Source organism: Bos indicus, chromosome 3 (assembly GCF_029378745.1).
Source record: "Bos indicus isolate NIAB-ARS_2022 breed Sahiwal x Tharparkar chromosome 3, NIAB-ARS_B.indTharparkar_mat_pri_1.0, whole genome shotgun sequence".
NCBI classification, from domain to species: domain Eukaryota; kingdom Metazoa; phylum Chordata; class Mammalia; order Artiodactyla; family Bovidae; genus Bos; species Bos indicus.
This window is the reverse complement of record NC_091762.1, coordinates 8,534,173-8,560,746: the sequence shown is the minus strand read 5'-3', so window position 1 is coordinate 8,560,746 and position 26,574 is coordinate 8,534,173. Positions and strand designations below refer to the sequence as shown.

General features: G+C 44.9%; 1 protein-coding gene, 1 long non-coding RNA gene and 1 pseudogene across 5 annotated transcripts in view; 2 read left to right on the top strand and 1 right to left on the bottom strand.

Moving 5' to 3' along the window:
- Positions 1 to 1,036: 1,036 nt before the first annotated feature.
- The window catches only part of F11R (F11 receptor), a 45,273-nt gene continuing 19,735 nt past the window's right edge, over positions 1,037 to 26,574 (bottom strand). For 2 of the 4 annotated variants that reach the window (XM_070783211.1, XM_070783204.1), the window contains exons 3-12: positions 25,437 to 26,153; positions 5,348 to 5,416; positions 5,090 to 5,197; positions 4,727 to 4,873; positions 4,225 to 4,427; positions 3,760 to 3,862; positions 3,515 to 3,622; positions 3,283 to 3,379; positions 2,918 to 2,966; positions 1,037 to 2,777 (exon numbers count right to left, since the gene is read on the bottom strand). In XM_070783211.1, the coding sequence (XP_070639312.1) occupies positions 2,742 to 2,777; positions 2,918 to 2,966; positions 3,283 to 3,379; positions 3,515 to 3,622; positions 3,760 to 3,862; positions 4,225 to 4,427; positions 4,727 to 4,873; positions 5,090 to 5,197; positions 5,348 to 5,416; positions 25,437 to 25,497 (981 nt within the window). In that variant the 5' untranslated portion in view covers positions 25,498 to 26,153 and the 3' untranslated portion in view covers positions 1,037 to 2,741. The remainder of the gene's footprint in view (positions 2,778 to 2,917; positions 2,967 to 3,282; positions 3,380 to 3,514; positions 3,623 to 3,759; positions 3,863 to 4,224; positions 4,428 to 4,726; positions 4,874 to 5,089; positions 5,198 to 5,347; positions 5,417 to 25,436; positions 26,154 to 26,574) is intronic. The other 2 variants (XM_070783214.1, XM_019987633.2) reach the window with 2 other exon arrangements.
- LOC139180778 (small ribosomal subunit protein uS10 pseudogene) lies at positions 14,552 to 14,907 on the top strand (annotated as a pseudogene).
- Positions 22,419 to 25,440, top strand: LOC139180783 (uncharacterized). Its single transcript, XR_011565033.1, has 3 exons — positions 22,419 to 22,516; positions 24,365 to 24,485; positions 24,838 to 25,440. It is a non-coding gene; the product is annotated as an uncharacterized lncRNA (long non-coding RNA).

Here is a 26,574-nt window from a genome sequence, read left to right as displayed (position 1 = left end):
TTATGAATGATAGTAATTATCCAACAAGCAACTGGGGGATTCCCTGGTGGTCCAGCGGTTAGGGCTCAGGCTTTCGCTGCCATGGGCCAAGGGTTCAATCCCTGGTTGGAGAACTAAGGTTCCACAAGCTCCAGTGTGGCCAAAAAAATTACAAATTCCTCTTCTTAGAAAAGTTCCATTTCACAATAGATTTTTACAGCTAGTACCAAGGAACGGACAATAAATTGCAAGAGCTACAAAATTAGAGATTTTTTAAAGTGCAAGTGGCTCAGACGATAAAGCGTCTGTCTGCGATGCGGGAGACCCAGGTTCGAGCCCTGGGTTGGGAAGATCCCCTGGAGAAGGAAATGGCAATCCACTCCAGGACTATTGCCTGGAGAATCCCATGGACAGAGGAGCCTAGTAGGCTACAGTCCATGGGGTCGCCAAGAGTCGGACATGACTGAGCGACTTCACTTACTTACTTCACTTAAAGTGCAAGTTGTCCTTTCCTCATTTATCTCCTTTACTGATCGGTCCCTGCCCCAGCATGCAGAAATGGACCAATCTATTTCCCACTTTCCCCCACCTCGATCTGCAAATCCTATTAACACAGGAACAACAAACATATCCTGAATGTTCAATCATTTTATCTCTAATCAGGTTGGGTCCATGTCTAAAACACGAATCTCTACAGAATCACCCTGTTCTCCAACACCAAGTCTCCTTTTAATATAGATTATATTCATTTGAAACATTACCATTCAAGTACAGTCTAATGGTAAGTGAAAATGAAGTGGCTCAGTCATGTCTGACTCTTTGCAACCCCATGGACTATAGCCTGCCAGGCTCCTCCATCTGTGGGATTTTCCAAGCAAGAATACTGGAGTGGGTTGCCATTTCCTTTTCCAATGGTAAGTTAAACTGAAATCTAACCACCAGATACTGTAGAAGGATATCCCTGATCTCTTAAAGACTACAGGGAAGATAAGTGAATGTCAAAGTCACTCTGGGAGTTCCAATTCTTTAAAGCTAGAACTTCAGAATTTAAACAAACTCAATGTGAAAAATAAACATTTATTACAAAAATTAGTTTTAACATTCTAAAATGAAAGCAGATGAGGTGTTTTCCAACTCAAAGGGGCTGTTGTTAGCTGGAGAAGTAAATTCCAAGGCTGGTAATTACTGACTCATACTCCTCAAGTGACCTAGGGAGTGAGGAACCATTTGCTCCAGACTTGCAAGAGCAATGATTCACCTCTGCCTCCCTGTGCCCTTTGCTCCCTTTACTCCTTCCCACCCTGTCTCCCAACCAGGAAGCTGAAACATACTTTGATATTTTCATTCTTACTGAACCATTTCACAATCTCTACTTTCATTGCCTAATTAGATTTTATTTCCATCTGGAAAGCTTATTTTTTATTGGTGCATAACAATATGATTTGTTTTTTGTTTTTCCTCCTGGACCCTGGATGAAAAGAAAACTCAGTTCTGGGAGGGACTGTTAGTCAGATAAGGGTGCAGAATATGGTGAAATGGTGCTCAGTATCCTCCACAAAATTAGCAGAATCAATCCTAGAAGATCCCTTATTTGCCCTCTTGCTAGTTAATAAATAGACTACTGGGTAAAGGGAGAAATAGATTCAAGGGCAAAGAAGGGTCCAGATGGGATGAGGGAAGCAGGGCCCGGCGTGCCTAGCCCACTCACTCCTGCTCTCACTTACGCCTATCCTCTAAATAAAGTAGTAGTACTACTTTAAACTACTAGTAAAGAAGTGGTTCTCCAAAGGATTTGAGAAATCCTGCCTCAGGCCCTGGAGCAGCTTTTCCTGTAGCCTCTGGGAAGTGTACTAGCGCATCTGGGTTGGCAGAGGTGGGAGGGTGGTCTTCTTTCACTGGGTGAGTCAGATCAAGTAGAACCTGGAGCACAGCATCACTTCAGCCAGGTGCTCGCCTCCTACCGCAAGAGGACTCTGGAACACTAGATTTCAACATAGGGCCAAGACCACACACACACACGCACACACACACTCACACGCTCAGCAGAACTGACTGCTACACAAATTTCCATAACCCTGCAGACATATCTTAAAAGGGCAGGTCAAGTTTTTCCAACCAAGAGAAGGGTGATAGCTTGAGCTACCCACTCCAGCTTTCTTAACTGCAGATCAGCGTCTTGTTTTCCCTACAGACACAGTTGTCAGTCTGCTTGTGTTCGGGAAGAGGATGATGCAGGAGGATCCCAGTGGCACTTCCCATGGAAGACAGAAGAAAGTGGCCTGCAGAGGTGGCAGAGACTCGACACCGTTTCCAAACAACCATTCCAGCTGCTCCAGTCTCCAGCCCCCACTCTAGAACAGCTGCACCAGTACTCAGCACGGCAGGAAGGAGTCAAGAAGCCAGACTCCAGATTCCTATCTGAAAACCACTACATGCAGGGGGCAGTGAGTACCCCACTGCTCTTGTGGTCTACTTGTGGTCAGCAGGCATCAGTCAGGACTTCTCTCTGATCCCTTGTAGGGCTGGGACAAGAAGGTTTGAAACAAGTCCCAGGCCACTCAGCAGTGGTGGGAAAGGAAGGGAGGCAGGAAGGTGCACATTGCTGAAATTATTATAAAACACAACCTAAGATAAAAGTGGGGGCCCCTGAGGGGGCTCGAAGACACATAAGGCATCCTGTGAAACTACAGGCATCAGGGGCCAGAGTCTGGTAGCACCTGAGTAAGGCAAGCACTGAGGACAGGAGAGAAGCTGGACCAGGGTCACACCAAGAATGACGAGGTCTGTCTGAACTCCCCCTGGAAAAATAAAACATCCAAGTCAGCTCTTGTCAGTCTTCTCTAGCTGCTAGATAATCCCCAGAATACATGTGAACATGGGCTGGAAACCCCCAACCCCAGCCAGGGGGCCCTCCCCATCCCAGGGCAGGCATACTCACGTCACTTCGAGCATTGGGCTGGCTGTAAATTACCTTCTTATTGGAGGTCCTAAAGACAAGCCAGAAGATGGAGACACTCAGCATCCCCCCTCGCCTCCGCCGTCCCTCTCCTTAACCTCTGCTCATTAACGTTAGAGGTCAGGACTGAGAACTTCACGGGCGCGTGGAGCTCTCGGTAGGCAGGTTTGGGTGGAGGGAGAAAGGACAAACACAGGACCGCAGTGGACCATGGTAGGAATCCAGATGTTCTCCCTACCAGGCTGGTCGCCTCCCCTCCAACCTCTTCCCCTGGGCACATTTCAGCTTCAAACCATTCACAAATACGTTCTCAACCTCAGAGAGCCCCTGGACAGCAGCTCACTCACCCTTTCTTTGCTCCTGAAAGACAAGAAATGGGACCATGAGTGTCAGCAGAGTAGAAGACAGCATGGCACCGGAAGATGGGGAACCCAGTGTGTGGCCCTGAAACACGGGTGAGCCATGCTTCCCGGGAGGTAACCCAGCACACAAAGGCTCAGTACCAGGTCGGCACTCAGGTGGCACTCAAGAATCAGGCCCCGAAGCAGGGAGGATCCACCGTTGAGAGCAAATACTCACTGTCAAAGTAGCCTCGGCTATAGGCGAACCAGATGCCAAAAATCAAGGCTCCCAGGAGAATGAGTGTTACAAAGACAGCTGCCACGATGCCCCCAACATTGAGCTCCACTGTGGGATACAAGGGAGAGGTCAGGCGCCTGAATACGCCTTCACGGCACTGACAGCACCACCAAAGCCAGGACGGAAAGCAGACCCCAATCCGCACCCCAGGTCTGAGCGCAAGCCCCAGCCACACCCTCACTCACCAGCATCCATGTGCACGGTGTCTGACTTCACGGGGGATGCATAGCCATTCTGTGCCTGACAGGTGAAATCTCCAGTGTCAGAGGCCGACACGGGATCAAAGATCTAGTGGGCAGAAAACGAATTGGTTTCCTGCTTGAAGAAGCCACTTACCTCTCTTTTATGTCTCCTGACCCTCATGCCAAAGTTACCTTGCCGCTTGCTTTTTCCCCACCTTCAGAGCTTCTATAACCCTGCACCCCATCACATACACCTTTTACCCCAACCCCACCTGCACTGCCTGCAGTGCAGGAGACCAAGGTTTGATCCCTGGGTCGGGAAGATCCCCTGGAGAGGGAAATGGCAATCCACTCCACTATTCTTGCCTGGAGAATTCCATGGACAAAGGAGCCTGGCAGGCTACAGTCCATGGGGTCACGAAGAGTCCGTCATGACTGAACAACTAACACACACACACACATCCCTACCAACTCCCCTGTCTTCTGGTTCAGGGTGTAGGAAGAGTTGCTGAAGGCACGGTTGCTCTTGGGTTCCAGAGGCATCTCTACTCCATCCTTGAACCACTTGTATTCAGATGGCGGGGAGCCATCTCTCTCTGAGCAGGTCAGCACAGCTCGGGTTCCAATGGTAACAGAGGAGGGGACGTTGATTGTAGGCTTGGATGGAGGCACTGGAGAGGGAGAGAAGGTACTGGTCACAGGGGTGGGAGGGCTGCCTGCAGGCACAGTAGCAGGCACCCCCCATCTATCAGCTCTAGCCCTCTGTCCTTACTGTGCCCTTAGTTTCCCCCTAACCAGGCGCTTGTCACTCTCTGGCAGCACCAGGACTCTGAATACTCTCCTCCCTGCCCCACCTGCAACCTGCCATGAGCATGCTCACTCTCAGTGAGCTCTGAAGCTTAGCAGAGTCTGCTAAGGGTTTAGGGAAGCAACCGACTGCAAACCCACACAGAAGACCTGCGGCACGTACCGAGCACGATGAGCTGGACGGTGACCTCCCCGTAGGTATTGCCGCCCTCATCAGAAACCATACAAGTATACATCCCCGTGTCTTTCCGGGTCACAGAATGGAAGGTGATGCCAGTATCCGAGAAGGTCACTCGGTTCTCATAGGAAGCTGCCAGGGGAGAGGAAGCAGGGGCAGAGTGAGCTGGAGGGCTGAGAGAAGCTGATGACGGCAGCACCCAAGGCACAGGGGCTCTCTTCCTCCCACCAGCAAGGGCGATGGGAAGGCCCTGGAGACTTGAGCCCCAAGGTGCCCCCCTCCCCTGGAATCCAAGCACAACCAATCCCTCTACAAATAGGCAGTCAGCAAGGAGATGGAGCGACTCACCAGTGATTTTGTTGTTATAGCAAACGAGACCTCTGATATCACCATGGGTAAACTTCCACTCCACACGTGGCGAGGAGAAGCCCGAGTAGGAGCAGGACAGCTTGGCAGCTGCAGGCAGAATCCAGGTGAGTTGGAGGAAGGAGCAGCAGTAAATGGACCCAAAGCACCACGTGGGTTGGATATTCCCCAAAGGTCTGCCCCTGCTCGCCTCCCTCTCACCCCAGCCCCCACCATCCCCCACAGCGCCTCCCAACTCACGGTTATTCTCAGGAACTCTGACTACCGGTTCATAGGTTTGCACCGCACCCCTGCCCAATGCCAGGGAGCCTGAGAAGAAGAGAGGTAGGTCCATCAGGAGTGGACAGAGAAATGCCATGGAGAGGGAAGAGCAGTCCCAGCTGATGGAGCATCTGAAGCCGGGACCCTCTGTGCTGAGATCTCAAGGTCAAGGGATTCAAGAGATCCAAACTCCTCTCAGATTTCACACCCTCTCACCATCTTCTTCAAATGTTTTTTGCTAAACTGCAGGCCAATACTTGTTTAATCAATGGAAATAAAACATTTATTTCTAAGGCAATGTCCTTCATTAAAAAAAAAAAATTTCCCTCTGTGACTATCAATAATCTAATTAGTTCCTACCAGTCCAAGAACAGCTTCCCAAATGACATTTCATGGTTCAGAGAAAGCGTCTCAGTAAATAATTGTTGTCACTAGTCAGACAATCCTGGCAGGAAGCCAGAAAGCTGGAGGCAAAGACGGGAAAGAAAAGAAGAGGCAGTAATAGGGTAATAATACTCGCCATTTTGAGGGCATTTTGTGCTTTTTAAGGTGTTTTCACATACATTACTTCGTTTGATCCTTGAAACAAGAAAGACAGATCAGCAGGACAAGCATCATCCCAGTTTTACACAAGGAACTAAAGTAAAGAAACGTTTCTATGATCACACAGCTGGTTCTGGACCAGAACTGGGCTTAGATCACCTCAATAGAATCTCAATCACTGGGTTGGGAAGATCCCCTGGAGAAGGAAATGGCAACCCACTCCAGTATTATTCCGTGGAAAATCCCACAGTCAGAGGACCCTGGTGGGCTACAGTCCATAGGGTTGCAAAGTCGGACACGACTGAGCAACTTCACCTTCACTTCTGCCCAAAGGAAAAGGGAAAGAAAAGGTGGTGTGTGTGATGGGGTTGAGAGGAGGTGAGAGACAGGCTAATTAAATAACATGGTGGGAGAGAGGCAGCAGGTTCACAGGAGGGGCTGACACTCCAAAACAAGCGCCAGCACAGGACTCTGGGATGGGGATCCAGTCAGCAGCTTGCACTTGCAGAGTTACTCGCAATTATGCTTTCCAAGCCCAAACTGACGAAAGATGCTTTAGTCAAAATCCTGTCTTTCTTAGATAAATGCAAGCACATCTGTTCAATGCAAGTATATTTTTCCTTTATTAAATTACTCATATAACTGAGCATGCAAAAGTAGGAAATCAAGAGATACCTGGAGTAACAGGCAAGTTTGCCTTGGAGTACAAAATGAAGCAGGGCAAGGGCTAATAGAGTTTTGCCAAGAGAACACACTGGTTTTAAGCAAACACCCTCTTCCAATAACACAAGAGAGGAGTCTACACATGGATATCACCAGATGGTCAATATCGAAATCAGATTGATTATATTATTTGCAGCCAAGGATGGAGAAGCTCTATACAGTCAGCAAAAACAAGACCGGGAGCTGACTGTGGCTCAGATCATGAACTCCTTATTGCCAAATTCAGACTTAAATTGAAGAAAGTAGGGAAAACCACTAAACCATTCAGGTATGACCTAAATCAAACCCTTTATGATTATACAGTGAAAATGACAAATAGATTCAAAAGATTAGATCTGATAGACAGAGTGCCTGAAGAAGTATGGATGGAGGTTCACAACATTGTACAGGAGGCAGGGATCAAGACCATCCCCAAGAAAAAGAAATGCAAGAAAGCAAAATGGTTGTCTGAGGAGGCCTTACAAATAGCTGAGAAAAGAAGAGAAGCTAAAGGCAAAGGAGAAAAGGAAAGATATACCCATTTGAATGCAGAGTTCCAAAGAATAGCAAGAAGAGATAAGAAAGCCTTCCTCAGTGATCAATGCAAAGATATAGAGGAAAACAATAGAATGGGAAAGACTAGAGATCTCTTCAAGAAAATTACAGATACCAAGGGAACATGTCATACAAAGATGGGCACAATAAAGGACAGAAATGGTATGGACCTAACAGAAGCAGGAGACATTAAGAAGAGGTGGCAAGAACACACAGAAGAACTATGCAAAAAAGATCTTCCTGACTCAGATAACCACAATGGTGTTATCACACCACAATGGTGTGATCACTCACCTAGAGCCAGACATCCTGGAATGTGAAGTCAAGTGGGCCTTAGGAAACATCACTAGGAACAAAGCTAGTGGAGGTGATGGAATTCCAGTTGAGCTATTTCAAATCCTAAAAGATGATGCTGTGAAAGTGCTGCACTCAACATGCCAGCAAGTTTGGAAAACTCAGCAGCAGCCACAGGACTGGAAAAGGTCAGTTTTCATCCCAATCCCAAAGAAAGGCAATGCCAAAGAATGCTCAAACTACTGCACAATTGCACTCATCTCACACACTAGTGAAGTAATGCTCAAAATTCTCCAAGCCAGGCTTCAACAGTACATGAACCGTGAACTTCCAGATGTTCAAGCTGAATTTAGAAAAGGTAGAGGAACCAGAGATAAAATTGCCAACATCCGTTGAATCATCGAAAAAGCAAGAGAGTTCCAGAAAAACATCTACTTCTGCTTTATCGACTATGCCAAAGCCTTTGACTCTGTGCATCACAATAAACTGGAAAATTCTTAAAGAGATGGGACTACCAGACCACCTGACCTACCTCCTAAGAAATCTGTATGCAGGTCAGGAAGCAACAGTTAGATCCAGACATGGAATAACAGACTGGTTCCAAATTGGGAAAGAAGTACTTCAAGGCTCTATATTGTCACCCTGCTTATTTAGCTTATATGCAGAGTATATCACAAGAAATGCCGGGCTGGTTGAAGCATAAGCTGAAACCAAGATTGCTGGGAGAAATATCAATAACCTCAGATATGCAGATGACACCACCTTTATGGCAGAAAGCAAAGAAGAAGGCTTAAAATTCAACATTCAGAAAATTTAGATCATGGCATCTGGTCCCATCACCTCATGGCAAATAGATAGGGAAACAGTGGAAACAGTGTCAGACTTTATTTTGGGGGGCTCCAAAGTCACTGCAGATGGTGACTGCAGCCATGGAATTAAAAGACACTTGCTCCTTGGAAGAAAAGCTAGGACCAACCTAGATAGCTTATTAAGAAACAGAGACATTACTTTGCCAACAAAGTCCATCTAGTCAAACCTATGGTTTTTCCAGTAGTCATGTATAGATGTGAGAGTTGGATCTTAAAAGAAAGCTGAGTGCTTGAAGAATTGATTCTTTTGAACTGTGGTGTTGGAGAAGACTCTTGAGAATCCCTTGGACTGCAAGGAGATCCAACCAGTCAATCCTAAAGGAATCAGTCCTGAATATTCATTGGAAGGACTGATGCTGATCTTGAGAATCCCTTGAACTGCAAGGAGATCCAACCAGTCAATCCTAAAGGAATCAGTCCTGAATATTCATTGGAAGGACTGATGCTGAAGCTGAAACTCCAATACTTTGGCCACCTGATGCGAAGAACAGACTCATTGGAAAAGACCCTGATGCTGAGAAAGATTGAAGGCAAGGGGAGAAGGGGATGACAGAGGATGAGATGGTTGGATGGCATCACTGACTCGATGGACATGAGTTTGAGGAAGCTCCAGGAGTTGGTGACAGACAGGGAGGCTAGCATGCTGCAGTCCATGGAGCTGCAGAGAGTCGGACACAACTGAGCAACTGAACTGAACTGATTACTGAATATAGTTTCTTGACCCCTGAGGCTCCCTTTTCTCATCTGAAACATGAAGGGTTTGAACTAGATATTCTGTGAAATCCTCTAGGTTCTTTTTCTTGTTTCTTTCTCTTTTTTTTATAATAAATTTATCTATATTTGGTTGTGCTGGGTCTTTGTTGCTGCATGCGGATTTCTCTAATTGCTATGGCTTGGGGCCCTCCTTCATTGTGCAGTGCACAGGTTCTGGTTACAGTGGCTTCTCTTGACGTGCAGCACAGACTCTAGAGCACAGGCTCAGTAGGTGGGGCACACGGGCTCAGTTGCTCCACCATATTTGGAATCTTTCCAGATCAGGGATCAAATCCATGTCCCCTCTCTTGGCAGGAAGATTCTTATCCATTGTACCACCAAGAAAGTCCCTCTTTCTTTCTTCCTTTCTTTTCTGGCTTAAACATTTAGAGAGGATTTTTATGTAATTTATTTCAATTTGATACAACCACACTGAATTAGCCAGGCTAAGTATTCTCTCTCCCATTTTATACATGAAAAAATTGAATGTCTAAACGGGTAAGTGGAAGATCCCAGTTTTTATAGCTAGGAAATGACAGAACTCTGATTAGCATACAGGTTACTCCTATCCCTGCTTTCCTCCCTTATTATACCATATTTTATACATCATGCTGCTTTTCAGAAAAGCCACTGGTTTAACGGAGGCAGTGCTTCCCAGGTAGCTCAGTGGTAAAGAATCTGCCTGCCAATGCAGAAGACACGGGTTCGATCCCAGGGTTAAGAAGAGCCCCTCAAGGAGGCAAATACTGGAGTGGCAACCCACTCCAGTATTCTAGCCTAGGAAATCGCATGGACAGAGGAGCCTGGAGGGCTACAGTCCGTGGGGTCTCAAAGAGTCAGACACAACTGAGCACACATGCCGTAATGGAAGGAAACTATGTACTAAAATATGATTCTTTTAAAAGTCAGGTCCATTTTATCTCTAAATCACTTCTAATCATATTATTTTGTGTCTGTATCTTTGGCACTACATTTCAAAGTCAAATCTATAATCAACTGTAACAACAGACACAGAAATTAAAGCAAATAACCTTCACTAAATTGAAATCTGAGGACATGGAAGTTCTCTGACTCAGCTCTCATCAAGGATGCTGATCATGAAATGTTTTGATTTTTTGCCCAAGTCAACTTTCTCTGCTTTGATGATGGGAATTTGGGGTTGTTTTTTTTTTTAAGATTCTCAAATTTTACAATTTGCTACCTGTGATGTGCACTGAGATACTCAAAACCAGATCTCTCTTCAGGAATGAAAGACTCGTCCTGGTTGCTGGACTACTCCCAGAAGAAAGCCTGCTGCTGTCATCCCTCTCTTAGGGCAACCAGAACACTCGCCCAGGGGCATGCCTCCTACCAGGCAGAACAGGGTCAGGGTACCAGCATCCGATGCCTGATCGAGAGGAGGTAGGGAGTTAGGATTCTGGACTTTCACTGCTGTAGCCTGGATTCAATACATGAGTGGGGAACTGAGATCCAGCCAGTCCTGTGGCCAAAAATAGAGAGGGAGAACCAGCAAGAACTGACTTTTGGGGACCTCCCTGGTGGTCCAGTGGTTAAGACACTGTGCTTCCAATGCAGGGGAAGCGGGTTCAATCCCTGGTCAGGGAACTAAGATGGCACATGCCATGTGATAAAAAAAAACAAGTGGGGTGTGGGGAGGACATATAAAGCCCCAGCTCTGTGTCCTACCTCCCTGGGACAACAATGAAGGGCTCTTCCTGCTTCAACATTCCCGGTGCAGAAGGCTGAGGCCTTGTTGGGACTACAGTGCAGCTCAACTTCTCCCTCTGCCCAATCCGGCTTCCTTTCCATAGGTGTGCATGCCAGGAGCACTCCCTCATAAATGTCCTAGGACAGTAATTGACATCTCAGAGTCGGCTTCCCAAGAAGCCAAACCTATGACACCACCCAAATAAAGAACAGCTTCTAATTAAGCTAAAAACTAGCCCTTGAAATAAAAGGCCACCTAAAAGAAGACAGATAAATAAACCACAGCATATGAATTTGATGATTATTTCTGCCTTACTTCTAACTTTAACCAAAGTTCTTTTTTGAGTCCTCTCAGGTCATCAGATCTAGAGCGTGCTCAGGAATGACACCACCACATAGATTCACAAACACACTGGACAACAGGCATCTTCCCCTTCTCATGAAATCTGACCGCTACTACCTAGTCCAGGCTTCTCTTCTCTTATTTAAAATACAGGGCCCTTTACCTCATGGCCTTCCCACCCTCCTCTGATGCAGGCACTGCTGATGACTTCCCCATGACCTGACTGCAATGCTCAGAGTTCTACTGTGACTGCGTATTGCACCATGAGTCAAGTCCTTCCTTCCTAGTGACTGCAGGACACCCCAGTCATCCTGATTCATGGTCCCCTTCTCATTCCAGAACAAGCCTCTGGAACCAGCCTGCCTGCATTCAAATCCCAGCTCTGTTACTTACAATTTGTGTGACCTGGGCAAGCCACTTTGAACCTCAGTTTGCCCATTTGTAAAATAGGGATAATAACAGTTTCGATATCAAAGGGCTGTTGTTAAGAGTTAAACAAGTTACTACAAATAAAGGGCTTATAAAAGTGTCTGACCAACAGGAAGCACCCAGTAGGTATGATGCCTTATTATCATTATCATCTGCCCATAGGTCCTTCTGTACACACTTCTTTTTCTGACTTCAAAGTAAGGCATATAAGTAAATGTAAACACTTCTGAAAAAATGCTTACATTCCAGCCCACCAAACCATATCCTCTATCACTGTGACGTAGCCTTAGAAAGACTGACTCTTTTCTAGAACCACCATGTATAGACCAGCAGAGTTGAGGGCTTTCCCTCATCACATCCCAGCTACGTCACAACATCCACGATTTCCACACCCATTCTCCTCATCTATTTTATATTTTCCCTTACCGCATCACGACCTCCCTTTTGCATTTAACCTTGGATCTATATTTGGCATACTGTATGTGTGTTAGTCGCTCAGTCATGCCAACTCTTTGTGACCCCATGGACTATGGCCTGCCAGGCTTCTCTGACCGTGGAATTTTCCAGGCAAGAATATTGGAGTTAGTAGCCATTCCCTTCTCCAGGGGATCTTCCCAACCCAGGGATCAAATCTGGGTCTCCCACATTGCAGGCAGATTCGTTACCATCTGAGTATACTTGGCATAACGTACATACATACAAATATCCTACTATTGATAATTAACATGGTAAACCAAAACAGAAGAAAATTTCATCTTTTCCATTGTGATGTTTAATTTACCCTTAAGTTCACAACAAGAAAAGTTACAGAGTCAAAGGTATCAATAGATTTTTGGTGCCTTCCTGTACAGAAGACCCTCACTTAATCTTGCACCCTTCTCTGGTTACAATTTTTTCCTCCCTTCTTCTCTAAACTTCTTAAATAAGTAGTCTACACATACTGTTTGCAACCCAACATACGTGTTCACTGCTCAGCCTACTTCAGTACATCTTTGGCTCTCAACCTGAAATTAAAATGGCTTTTACTAAGGGCACCAATCATTGTATTCCTCAATTTTAAGATACCCTGATTATAAGATAAAACACTGATTTAGTAAAAACTTCTTGGGGGGAAATTAAATATATACAATAGACTTATATTGGCTGTAAGTCACATCCCAATTTCTAAAACATTAAGATAGCCTTAGAATTAAAATATCCAGTATTTGCTTTTTCAGTTACCATCTGTGCTCTTGGTAAGATGTTTGATCTTGCTGACTACTCCACTTTTAAGTCATCACCATCTTTCCTTCATTCTAGTCAATCAAGCACTAAGCACTACAATGTCATCTCCCAAATCTACCCAAATTTTTTAGCACCATCACCATCTGTTGTTCGTTGTTCAGCCACTAAGTTGTGTTCTGACTCTGCAATTCCACTGACGGCAGTACGCCAGGCTTCCCTGTCCTTCACTATCTCTTGGAGTTTGCTCAAACTCATGTCCATTGAGTTGATAATGCCATCAAATCATCTTTCGCTCTGTAGCCCCCTTCTCCTTTTGCCCTCAATCTTTCGCAGCATCAGGGTCTTTTCCAATGAGTCTGCTCTTCATATCAGGTGGCAAAGTATTGGAGCTTCAGCTTCAGCCCCAGTCCTTCCAATGAATATTCAGGACTGATTTCCTTTAGGATTGACTGGTTTGATCTTGCAATCCAAGGGACGCTCAAGAATCTTCTCCAGCACCAAAACTCAAAATCATCACCTGGAGAATTGCATTTAGTCTTTCAGTTGTTTTCTCTGCCTTGTTTAATCTTGGCCCACTCGCATCCATCCTCCACCCCACTGATGGAGAAAGAGTTAACATTTATTGAGCACACACTATATGCCAGGCACTGCTATGAGCACATTACAGGGACTACCATTTAATCCCTACAACAACCTTAGGAGTTGGATGATACTGTTATTATCATCTCTTTTCTACATGGGGAAACTGAGGCCCAGAGCTACAGATTCAAACCAGAGCAGTCCAGTTCCAGAGACTGGGCTACACTATACAGCCTTCTGGAAAGTCCAGATCTCACACTTGCTTCAAGCTTCCAGTGATTCCACATTGCCTGTAAGATAAAATCCAAATTTTTCAGCCAGGCAATAGTTCTAGCAAAACCCAACCTGGTGATAAGTTTATCATCTTCATCACCCTCTCTACTCTTGCAATTTACCCCCCAGCAATACAAAACTACTTAAAATTCCCAGCAAAGAGTCTCACAACCTCTGCTTTTGCTCATGCTATTCCGGCCATGCGGAATACCCTTTCCCCTCTTTCTTCATCTGGCCAGCAGATATTCATCCACATTATTTTCTGGAAAATGACTTGGCCCACTCCCAATCCTTCCTCCATCTCCTTCCTAGGCTTGCACTACACCACGCAAAACACTGTCAAAGCACTTCCCATATTATAATGACATCATCTATGTGCCTGCAGGTCTCCCCTATCAAGCAGTAAACTCCCAAAGGAGCAGGAACTATGTTAATCTATCATTCTTTCTCATCACTTAGCATAAGTACAAATTAGTACAAATTGACACGGAACAACACAGAACCTTAACAAATCAGGTCAGAGCAAATCATTCACTATAACGTCTACTTGTTAAGATAAGACCATTTTTCAAATTGACAGATGAGGCACACCCCCACCCCCAAAAAAAAACTTGATTCAAAACACTAGCTTTAAAGCTGTAGGTATCTGCCTGCACAATGGTAGACGCTGGTTTCCCGCATGCAGAAGTGTGCAGAGCCAAAAGTGGAAGAAGTGTCAGAAGGTTTTCTAATGCAAGGTCTAAAATGTGGGGAAATGGACAAAAGATATGAATCCATTTAAAACACCCCCAGCTCTTTGAGGAAAACTCAGCTGCTGCTGCAGCAGAGCCTGGAGTTACCTGCTCCAGCTCCCTGACTCACTGCTTGCTCTCGCCAAGGAACTAGCCTGCAGGAAGCCCCACAGCCACAGTCATGGCTTTTGAAGATACAGAAAGACTCCTGTGGAGCCAGAGCTGACAATTCATAGGATTAGAATCACCCTCACCAGCTGCAACGTGAAGTCTTTGGAGAAGGTATGTACTGACCTGATCAGAGGCCCAAAGGGAAAGAATCTCAAAGTGTAAGGACGGGTTCGGATGCCTACCAAAACCCTGAGAATAACTACAGGGAAAACTCCTTGTAGTGAAAGTTCTAATATTTGAGACTGATTCCAGATGAGGATCCATACACAACTCAATGACCTGCACAGTCCTGAGATTGCCAAGCAGATCTCTTCCATGAATACGGAGCTAAGAGTCAAGGCTGAAATCACCATTGCAGAAGCTTAAATTAACATTTTTCTAAATACTGACAACCAGTTGTTAAACAAAAAAACCTATTTCTTTCATGATCACAAGAGCAACCCAAGTAAGCCCAAGCCCAAGTCATCTGAGGAGACACCTGGCTAGATCATTGCTCTTTCTGCCAAATCTTCAAAATGGTTTCTGGGGTTTAAGGATTGAATTGTATTCCCTCAAAATTCATATATGAAAGCCCTAACTTCAGAAAGTAACTGTATTTGGAGACAAGCCCTTTAAGGATGATATAATTGTTAAAATGAGGCCCTTAGGACATGCCCTAATCCAATCTGATTGGTGGTGTTCTACAAAGAGACACTAAGCAAGCTCATGCCATAGAGGGAATGACCAGGTGAAGAGACAGCAAGAGCATGGCCACTGTAAGCCAAAGAGAGGTTTCAGAGGGAGCCATCCCTACCAGCACCGTGATCTTGGAGTTCTGGGCTCCAGAAGTGTGAGAAAATAAATTAGTGTTGTTCAAGCTACCTAGTCTTTGGTATTTTGTTATGGCGTCCCAAGCAGACCAATACAAAGGTTCAAACTGGACATCAGCAATGGCATTCTGGTTGAACCCCCAGTCACTATAGCCTTGACTCAAGTATGCATGATGACATGAACAGTGAAAGAATCAACATGCTGCACAGCAAAGGAAACCACCAACAAAAGGAAAAGGTGGGTCTTGCCTACAGTGTAAGACTCACGCTTCTAAGACAGGAGGTAAGGGTTTGATCCCTGGTCCAGGAACTAAGATCCCACATACCACACAGCATGCCCAAGTAAATAAATAAAATTTAAATTTGTTTAAAAAAAAAAAAGCTAAAAACGCAACCTAGAGAATGGGATAAAATATTTGCAACTCACTTAACTGATAAAGGATTAATACCTAAAATGTATAAAGAATGCATACAAATCATAGTTAAAAAAAAAACAAACCACACCTAACCAATCTATTTTAAAAACTGTCAGAGGATCTGCATAGACATTTTTCCAAGGAAGACTGACATACAGATGGCCAACAGGTACATGAAAAGATGCTCAACATCATTAATTATCAGGGAATGTAAATCAAAACCATAATGAGATAACACCTCACACTTGTTAGAATGGCTATTATCAAAAAAGACAAGAAACAGATTTTCTGGTGGTCCAGTAGTCAGAGATCTTTGCTTCCACTGCAGGGGGCATGGGTTTGATTCCTGATCAAAGAACTAAGATTCCACAAGCTCCCCAAACCCAGAAAAGACAAGAGACAACGAATGCTGGTGAAGACACGGAGAAAAGAGAACCCTTGTGCAAACCTCATGTTGGTGGGACTGTAAATTGATACAGCCACGATAGAAAACAGTATGGGGTTCTTCAAAACGTAAAATGTGGAAGTATCATATGATCTGGGGCTCTCTCTACCCAGGTGGCAAAGAAGAGTCCGCCTGCAGGAGATGCAGGAGAAGCAAGAGATGCAGCTTTGATCCCTCAGTTGGGAAGATCCCCTGGAGTAGGAAACGGCAACCCACTCCAGTTGTTCTTGCTTAAGAATCCATGGACAGAAGAGCCTGATGGGCTACAGTCCACAGGGTCGCAAGAATCAGACATGACTTAGCGACTAACAACAAATCTAAGGAGAAAACAAGATGCAAGTTACCTTCCTGACAGTTGTTTTCCTCTCAGTCTCTGCCCCCAATTCCTGCCCGGTCCTGCAAAGACTCAAAGGCTAAGGATCCCTTACCCTCCACACAACTCTGAGCTGGAATCCAGGCTCCCGCACTCACAGACCTCGTGTGAGTCTCAACGGCACTTGCTTCCAGTACAGACATCCCCTTTTTCCCTTCACACTGGGGCCAGCAGAGTTAGCTGAGGCTTCAGCGCACACAGAATACACGATGGAATATCACTGAGTCATTACAAAGAACGAAATCTTGCCATTTGTGACAACAGGGATGGACTTTAAGGGCATTATGTGAAGTGAATTAAATCAATCAGAGAAAGTCCAAATACCATATGATGTTACTTATATATGGGATCAGAAACAAACAAAAAAACTCCAAGCTCACAGACACAGAAAACAGATTGGGTGCTTGCCAGAGGCAAGGAGAGAGTGGGGGGCAAAAATGAGTGAAGAGGATCAAAAGGTACTAACTTTCAGTTAGAAAATAACTAAGTCATGGGGATATGATGCGCAACACGGTAACTATAGTGAATAATGCTGTACTGCATATTTAGAAGTTGCTAAGATATACAGATGACACCACCCTTATGGCAGAAAGTGAAGAGGAACTAAAAAGCCTCCTGATGAAAGTGAAAGTGGAGAGTGAAAAAGTTGGCTTAAAGCTCAACATTCAGAAAACTAAGATCATGGCATCTGGTCCCATCACTTCATAGGAAATAGATGGGGAAACAGTGTCAGACTTTATTTTTGGGGGCTCCAAAATCACTGCAGATGGGGACTGCAGCCATGAAATTAAAAGACGCTTACTCCTTGGAAGAAAAGTTATGACCAACTGAGATAGCATATTCAAAAGCAGAGACATTACTTCGCCAACAAAAGTTCGTCTAGTCAAGGCTATGGTTTTTCCTGTGGTCATGTATGGATGCGAGAGTTAGACTGTGAAGAAAGCTGAACGCAGAATTGATGCTTTTGAACTGTGGTGTTGGAGAAGACTCTTGAGAGTCCCTTGGACTGCAAGGAGATCCAACCAGTCCACTCTGAAGGAGATCAGCCCTGGGATTTCTTTGGAAGGAATGATGCTAAAGCTGAAACTCCAGTACTTTGGCCACCTCATGTGAAGAGTTGACTCATTGGAAAAAGACTCTGAAGCTGGGAGGGACTGGGGGCAGGAGGAGAAGGGGACAACAGAGGATGAGATGGCTGGATGGCATCACTGACTCGATGGATGTGAGTCTCAGTGAACTCCTGGAGTTGGTGATGGACAGGGAGGCCCGGCGTGCTGCGATTCATGGGGTCGCAAAGAGTCGGACATGACTGAGCGACTGAACTGAACTGAATAGAGTAAATCTTAAAAATTCTATCACAAGGAAAAAATATTCCATAACTATATATGATGACAGATGTACATTTATTGTGGTGATCATTCTTCAATAAATATAATTGTTATATTATTATTTTGTACATCTGAAACTAAAATGTTGTATGCAAAATATACCTCCATAAAATAATTTTTTTAAAAAACCAACAGAAATTTTTTCTTGGAAGGGACCCTAGGGACCCTCTGTCCCATCCTTTTCTAAATATATAATTTTGTTGACTTTTGACTGTGCTGGGTCTTCATTGCTGCACAAGCTGTTTTCTAGTCTCGGTGGGCAGGGGCCACTTTGCGGAGCACAGGCTGGAGGGCTCAGGCTCAGCAGCTGTGGCCCCTGGGCTTAGCTGCCCCACAGCATGTAGGATCTTCCCAGACCAGGGGTCAAAGCTGGGTCTCCTGAACTGCCAGGTGGATTCTTTACTACTGAGTCACCAGGGAAGCCCAACAAAGCTAAACAAGACCTCTGCAAGGTTTGTCCTCTGAAAGGTTTAATTCATTATATCCAAATTCTAGACACATGTTACTGAGCATGACCAAATAAATTTTAAAAAGCATGAATAATAAGATAATAGCAGCTAATATTTCTTGAATACTATGTACCAGATACTCTTCTGAGCCCTTTACAGGTCCCATTTAATCCTTGTAACAATGCTATGAAATAAATTTTATTATTGCTCCCACCTTACATATGCATTAATTGGAGCACAGAAATAAGTAATTTGCTCAAGGTCTCAAAGCTAGTAGGAGGTAGAGCTAGGATTCTAACCAGGTAACCTGGCTCCAGGGTACAATAAATTATACAACTAAGTAAAAATAAAAACAAACAAAACTAACCATATTGCCATGCAATAAGGTAGATCAATTTATTCAGAAAAATAATCCTAGGATATACGTAAAGGTATCTCTAAGAATAGATTCCAAACCCTTGACAGTGCATATTATCTGAGAGGTGAGAATACAGGCAACTTTTCTATGTTTCTATGTTTTCTACATTTGTGTAATGGCCAAGTATGTATTAAATATTTTAAGTTAAAGAAAAAAGAGTGGGAAATGGGAGTTAAAAAGGAAAGAAAAAAAAAATCAGATCACAAGAAGCAAAGAAAAATAAAACATAGCCAGAAAGGGGAAACAAAAGCAAAGGCAAAAACAAAGGAAGAATGATCAAGAGTAACAAGAACACACCAGGAAGCACAGGACAATGAAATAAAACTTTGAAGGTGAAATGAAGTAACAGATGAGTAAGAAACAGGAGATTACAATCAAGATCCTGTATATGAGTCTGATAAATTTCAAGGAGAGAAAAAAGGCAGGAAGAAATGTGAACATATGCATTGGATTGTCTCATGAAAAATGTTTCGAGGAGAAAGAAAACAACCCTGGAAGGCAAGTATTATTGTTACCATCCCACTTTATAGATGAGAATACCGAGGCTTTTTCCTAGTTGCCCCAAATCACTCAGCTGCAAAGGAGGTGGGAATCTTAACCCAAGTCTGCCTGATTCTGAGTCTTCAAAACTACTGTACACAGCGTCTCCAGCAGAGAAGCCGGGAAACACCATTCACTCTTCAAGATTCTGGGCCAGTGTCCCTCAATCCATTATACCTTTCCCCAGTCAAAATTAATCTCTCCAGCTTCTAGGAATATAACCTAAGAAAATAATCAAAGGTAAGCTTAAAGATGTATATTCAAGGACAATTTAATGTTATACAGCAAAGAAAAAAAAATGCTCAGCAAAAAGTGAACAATTAAGTAAATTACAGGATAGTCATACAGTATAATACTATAGAATGGATTTTATTTAAAGCATTGTTTGCTCAAAAAAAAAAAAAAAGAAAGAAAGAAAGAAATACATATATGGCCATGATTTGCAATAATACCCTACCATCATAGAACATTTATGTTCCTGTCCTCTCTGTCATGGAGGTAGTCACCCATTTCATTTAAAACTGATATTCAGTCATTAATAATCTAAATGAGAAGGGCTCTATAACAGAGTTTTGTTTTTTGCCACTGGAATTCCTACCTAATTTGACAAACTGGCCATAGCTCAAAGTAGTTTAGTACACAACTTGGCTTAAACACTGGTATGTATGGATTTCTGTTGAGCTGGTATGACCTAAATGAATATATGCCCACAGGGCCAAGGCTTAAGGAAAAGTCAATGGCATCAAACAGCCATTTCATTGTTTTCCAATATATTTTTGCAAAGGTCAGCTACACCACATATTAATCATAGAGGAAAGATTAGAATAAAGCCAGCAATCAGTGTTATCTCTAGAGAACAGGATGTGATTTTATTTTCTCTATATCCCTCTGTTTTCCGATTTTCTGTGTTGAATATCTATGATTTCTTAATAAAGAATTTATCATTTTGAAAAGTAACTGTTTCTCTATGTTCCCCAAAGATTCTGTACTTCGATGACTGCCCCTGACGCATGGTGCTCTGTATTCTACTTAGTAAATACATGTCTATAGTTCCTTAGAAACAGAGAAAACGAGATACATTTCTATCTTCCCCTGTTCTTAGAGCTGTGCTTTGCCACCAAAGCAGTGCTGTGTTAATGAGGTAGTCAGAGGGTGGAGGCATCCAGATATGTGACAGAACCCAACCCGCCAACCTGTCCCTGTAAACACAGGTCAAACCCACAACAGAAAAGCTACTTCCTTCTACTGCTTTATTAAGAAAACTTTGGTCTCAGTATGCAGTCCTGTTAATAATTAGAATTTTCCTTAAGGTGTTTTCATGCAATGAGTTTGTTTGGATCCATGTAAAAACAAACAAACAAAGGAAGGAAGGAAAAGGAGGGAAGCCAGGAAGCCAGCCAGCCAGTCTCTGGTTTTCTCTAAGAATTCATCCAAACTTCCCCTCTAGGCAGATGAGCCTCACAGGACCCACCAGCCTCAGAATAAGCCAAAGCCTCGGAAAGCCCCCAGATACAGCATGCTCACAGTTTTCAGCTGTTGGTTAATGGTTACAAATACCTAACTGCCCTCAGAGTTTCTTAATAGCAGAGGTTATTCATTTTTTAATTCCTAATCTCAGCACAGTGCTCAGAACATAGTAAACACCAATGCTTGTTGGATTAACAATTGAATCTGACATTACAGTGCAATTAGAACCTGGACCCAGGGCTTCCACCCGCGGTTTGCTCTTTCCTTCCCACCACTCACCCTGTAGAGACTGAACTCACTCCTGGGGGTTGAGGTGGGACAGATAAGGAATGCGTGGGCAAGAGGAAAGCTGTGTGAGCCAAAGACTGGCTGGGCTAAGTCTAAACAGTCAGGCTTGGCTGTACTTTAGATGACGTGGGTCAACTGACACAGCCCTCTGAGTACAGCGGAGAGTGGCGATGGCTCTGTAGGACAGGAAAGCTTTCACTCCATTGCTCCCTCCAACTCTCTCTCAGCAGAATTTCCAGTTCTACCAGCTCGGCTCTCCTCCCCCACCCACCTACTCATTACAGAGCAGGCTGTGCCTGCCTACCCAGGGCTCACTCCAAGGGCCTGGCATCAGACTTCTGGCCAGCCAGCTGCTTCCTCCCATCTGACCCCCACACTGTAAAACGAATGACACCAGGCGGACTTTGGACAGAAACCCTGCTTATCAGGGAGTCCCAGGCAGATGAACTCTGAGTTTTCAATGCCTGGAAAACCCCAGTGTGTTGTATCCACTCACTTTACTTCTCACAACCCTCTGACAACACTGAAACCTCTTCCACAGTTACATTTGACAAGTGGCCATCCAGCTCTTTCCTGAGCCTCTAGAGAGGAAACTGGGCTGAGTTTAGAGATCCCCAAGGTCTCCCCTCAATGCTAACAGAAAACAAGCCCAATTTTTTTCCTAATCTCTCACATAAAATGTACGTAGCTTTTAAATCTGTCCTTGAGCAGGAGTGTCAGCTCTTCTGAATCCAAAGAATAGATACCTCTTAAACCAGAGGACTTGGGGAGGAGGTGGGGAGAGGGGTGGAATATTCTAACAGCCAAGGCCACACCAACAATATGAAAAGAACTCCAGGGCATATCAAATGAAATAAACAAGATACAGGATGGAATACAATGTATAGAGGGTGCCTCCTTTTGTGTCAGGAAAGGGAAAAGAAAGCAATATATATTTATATATACTGATATTTGTATAACAAACCACTGGAAAAATACACAGGAAACTAGGGGAGGTGTGAACCAGGTGGGAGTGATAACCCCACTCGTTTAATATTATTTTGATTCTCGAACCACGTTAATGTATTAATCTCTTCTAAACAGACAAACATTGTTGTTTGGTTTTTTAATTACAGCAGCTCCACCCCGAGCTAAAACTAGGCTGGAGATACCAGGCAAGCCCAGATCACAGGAAACTGAAGAGAAATGTCATAAAGGGAAAGCATTCTGGAGCAAGGAGAGAAAAACTAATAAGACACTGGAATTCCACTACCACTCACTTCCTTGTTTCACCGTGTGGCGTCACTAGTTTCTAGGTTCTGGTTTCGAGGGAACAATTCTTTCATGGGAGAACCCCCCGAAGAGGGAGGGGAAAGGAGTGACTCACCAATCTACAGTTTGAGGTGAGTCTAACCCTGAACAGGAGAGCTAGAAAGGCTTGAGTCCAAAATATCGATATGAAACAGCCAGACTCCCAGGCTGACCCAGACAGGCTCAGGGCAGCAGTTTCTCCCTGCTGGAATGCCTCAGTGCAGACACTTCAGGAACGGGTGTGTGTGCAAACCCCAGGCTTCCAACCAGGTTTCCACTTCCCCAGCGGTCACAGCTGACACACACCATCTTGCTAAACAGAAATGCCTCTTCCTGCCTAGGAGATAGCTGGAAACTTTTTTTAAGCACAGCCTCTCTAGGGGGAGGGAGGCTAGTATTCCTGGTCACCAGTTTTTCTTTTCCCAGGCCCAGTTCTCCCAGTGTTTATTCTCCAACCCTGTCCCAGCAGGTTCAGGCCTTCTCCACTAGATTCTCCAGGCAGGGGTAGGGCCACTACTTGATCTTTTCTTCTTCCTCCCTGATGACAGAGTCCAGGTGAGGAGCAAGGACATGCAGGCATCCTATACAAGCTTCCAATTTCCCAAGGGCAGAGGACAGACCTGATAGGCAAGAAAGCCTCTACTTTTTCACTCTAGCCATTTGGAATCTAGCAGGGTCCCTCCCTGCTTTCTCTGACCTGCTCTACTATGGGCAGCATTCTTTCACCCTCACAAAATCCAAAGTGGGGTAAGAGCTGCCCACTAATAATCGCTTTCATGGATGTCATGAAGCTATTATCCCAGTTGATCCACAGGATGAGGTTAGGACAAGTTTAATTACTCCTGTAATACTCTTGTATTACAGATGAAAGACTGAGTTACTAGACTATGATCACAAATAAGCCGGAAAGTCAAGCCAGAACCCAGGTGGGGGGTGGCCTGGTTGTTATTTCCATTCTCACTGTGCTAACCAAATAGCATCTCCCAGGTCTAGCCCTATTTACATGTGACAAGGTCAGTTCCTCCATCTTCTGGACACGTTACTTCCCAGGATCCATCGCCCTGTCAAGCTAATACAATATCATCTCACGTTCCCTCTAAACCACTGTTTATTGATTCCCTGAGCAGACTAGAGGGGATCCCCAAGCTCAGAAGGGTGATATCACAAGGCTTTCAGTGTCAATCTGTGACAATATATTGTGGGGTTATTCTAGAAAATGAGGGGGAAAGAGGAAAAGGGAGAAGGATGCAGTTCTAGGAGTCTTATAAGCCTGACAAATACTGTCACAAATACAGTTACTCAGAAATTTCTAGGTTGGGAGGTGGGGGGATGAGTACGAGGGTTGACGGGGTTGGCAAAGTGTTTAGTACTGAGCACCACAACCAACAAGAAAATGACTATGGGTGTCACTAGCAGTTCTAAGATACAGACAAGTAAATGGAGAAGAATGGGAGGGAAAGAATGGAAATTGAAGAAAGGGGGGAAATGGAGGAGTAGAACGAAAGGGAGAAGTGAAAAAAGAAAGAATCTAGTGAGAAAGAAAAATTGAAAAAGGCAGGTGAGACCGTGGACTCTGGAGCAGTATCCCAAACTGATATTTTGATATGCTGGTTCCTGTGTCACAGGGTGCCTGAGGTGGGCCCCAGGGTAGAAAAAGGAGAAGTGAGTCAGGAGGCCTTGGTTCCAGTCCCAGGTCCTTTGGTCAGTCTTACCAAGTCATTTCCCCTCTTTGTACCTGTTTCCTGATCTGTACAATAGGGGGAGGGAGGATCTGATTTGTTACTGGTCCAGTCCATCCCAAGGGTTAATGTTTTTGCGATGAGAAACAAAGAAGTCAATGCATCTGTCTAAGGGCACCCTTCACACTAAGCAAAGTGAATTATCTTGTAACCACCTATATTGGTCTTAATTGTTCATCTCTTCTACATTTCCTAAAATAGGGATCTCGAGGAGGAAATGGAGATTCTTACAGACCCCCTGCCGAGGAGGAAATGGAGATTCTTACAGACCCCCTGCCGACACAACTATTCACAGTAGCACACACAGACGCTCAAGAATCAGGTAAGGGTACAGGTGCTGACACAGGTAGACTAAGGCACAAACCATAAACTCAGGCAGGCACGAGCACAACTATAGACAGAGGCCTGCCCCAGCAAGGGAGCCTCATTGTTCCACAGGAAAGGGAGTGTACAAAGGCAACAAAATCTCTCAAACATGGCCAGGGGGGAGGGCAGAGTTCTGGCTCTGAGAAGGAACCAGCCAACCAAAAAACAGGACCTTCCCCTGGGAATGGTCTCTCAGTCAACAACATTTATCAAGGACTCCTGAAGTAAATTACGCTAGAAAGGAACTCTGAATGCTGTGCTAAGAAATTTTAGATTTCAATTTTATATATTTCCTTCAAAAAAAAAAGGTTTTGCAACTGGACACTTTTCCTGGAGCAACCATGCAACCCAGAGGTTCGGGAAAAGCTAAAAAGACCCTTCAGCAACAACCAGGCAAAGGGACTTCCACTCCAGTCGACCTCCATTAGATTTTCTCTGAGGACCCTTCAGGAGCAAAACATCCCAAGAGAGTCAGGGGACGTGAGGCTCCCGACTGATCTCGGATGGTTTGCGAACGTTGGAGGGGCAGGATGGCCCTTCCCTGATGCTTGATCCCGGCTAGGCAGCGCCCCCGAACCCACCAGCACTCACCAGTAAGTGAGAATGGAGGAAAGGGGAACCAACCTTTCCCCATTATTTTTGGTAAAAGTGCGGAAGAGGCAACTCCCTCCAGGTGGATGTAAGAGGGGATCCTTATTCATAAATGTGGGGGAGGGGAGCCAGCCACTCACCAGAGGAAGGGGGAAGGGAAAAAAGAAGGACGAGTCTAGGGTGGAAAAGAGGACTAGGAAGGTGAGGCAGACAGATTTCAGAACCCCTCCCCTTTCGGGAGCCAGAGGTGTGGGGAGCGCCTCCCTCCAACCTCCGATCAGACGCACAGATTACTCCGAAAACTCCGGGAACTTACACAGGATCATCGACGTGAAGAGAAGCAACTCTGTACTGCCGACTTTCGCCTTTGTACCCATCACGATCAAGATCCCGATGCGACAGCAGTCACTGCGACCCTAGAAGCAGACACCAGCTTCGCCCACAGCAGCGCGGGGACTAAACTCCAGACGCCAGGTTGAGCCCAGCCCGGCCCTTCCCTTCACGCCCGATTGGTCGGCGCCGCTCCTCTGCACTTTCCGATTGGTGGAGGGAGCCACCGCTCCTCTGAGTGATTCACCGTCGCCAGGTGCAGTCCCGCCCACTACTCCTCGTAAGGCGGATTGGAGTCTTTCCAAGCCCGATCCGCCCCTGATTGGGCCACGAGACTGTCGCGTACGGAGACCCAGGCCTCACCTTCTGCAGGTGAGGACTCTCTGATTGGGCGGCGTTCCTGAAGTAGGGACTTTACGACTGGCTAGGCTCTGAACTGGAGCCGGAAGATTATTAGAAGAACACCTTAAAGGAGGTGGTCGGGAAGGTAGTTGGTCTGTGGGACGCGAGAGGGAGAGGCCTGCTTTTGTTTGTTCGTTGTAATTGTCTGTTTGTTTTTTTCGGAATTTAAGTTGCAGCTGCAGAAACCTTGGTCCAGTCCTTTGTCAAGTGAAAACCACGTGTATTAATATGTGAGGGTCGGGAGAGAAGACCCTCAAAGTGTGTTCCTCTGCCCACTCCACTCGCAGGATTCAAGGCCGCGCTAGAGGAGGAAAGGGAAGAGGGGAATGAAGCGCTCAGTTCGGTAGTGGGAAGGGCAGAATTGAATCACCAAACACACCCAGATAATAGAAACTGACCTACAGACACTATAAACATCACTGTGACTGTGGGTATGTCCTTTACACATGTTTAATCAGCAGAGGTCTGCATGCATTTCAGTATTACTTATCTTCTCACTGCGGATAACTGCGTGCCTGCTGAACCCTTTTCTATAGGCTATGTTGATACTGTTAATATTTATATTGTTACATCGTTTTTATTTGAAACCCATTCTCAACACCTTTACTATTTCTAGTTTCTAATATTTTACAATGATTTTACATTGTGATCGTAATACTTTTTTTTTTTTTTTTGAACTTTTTGGCTGCGCAAGGCTGCGTTCGGGATCTTACTTCCAGATC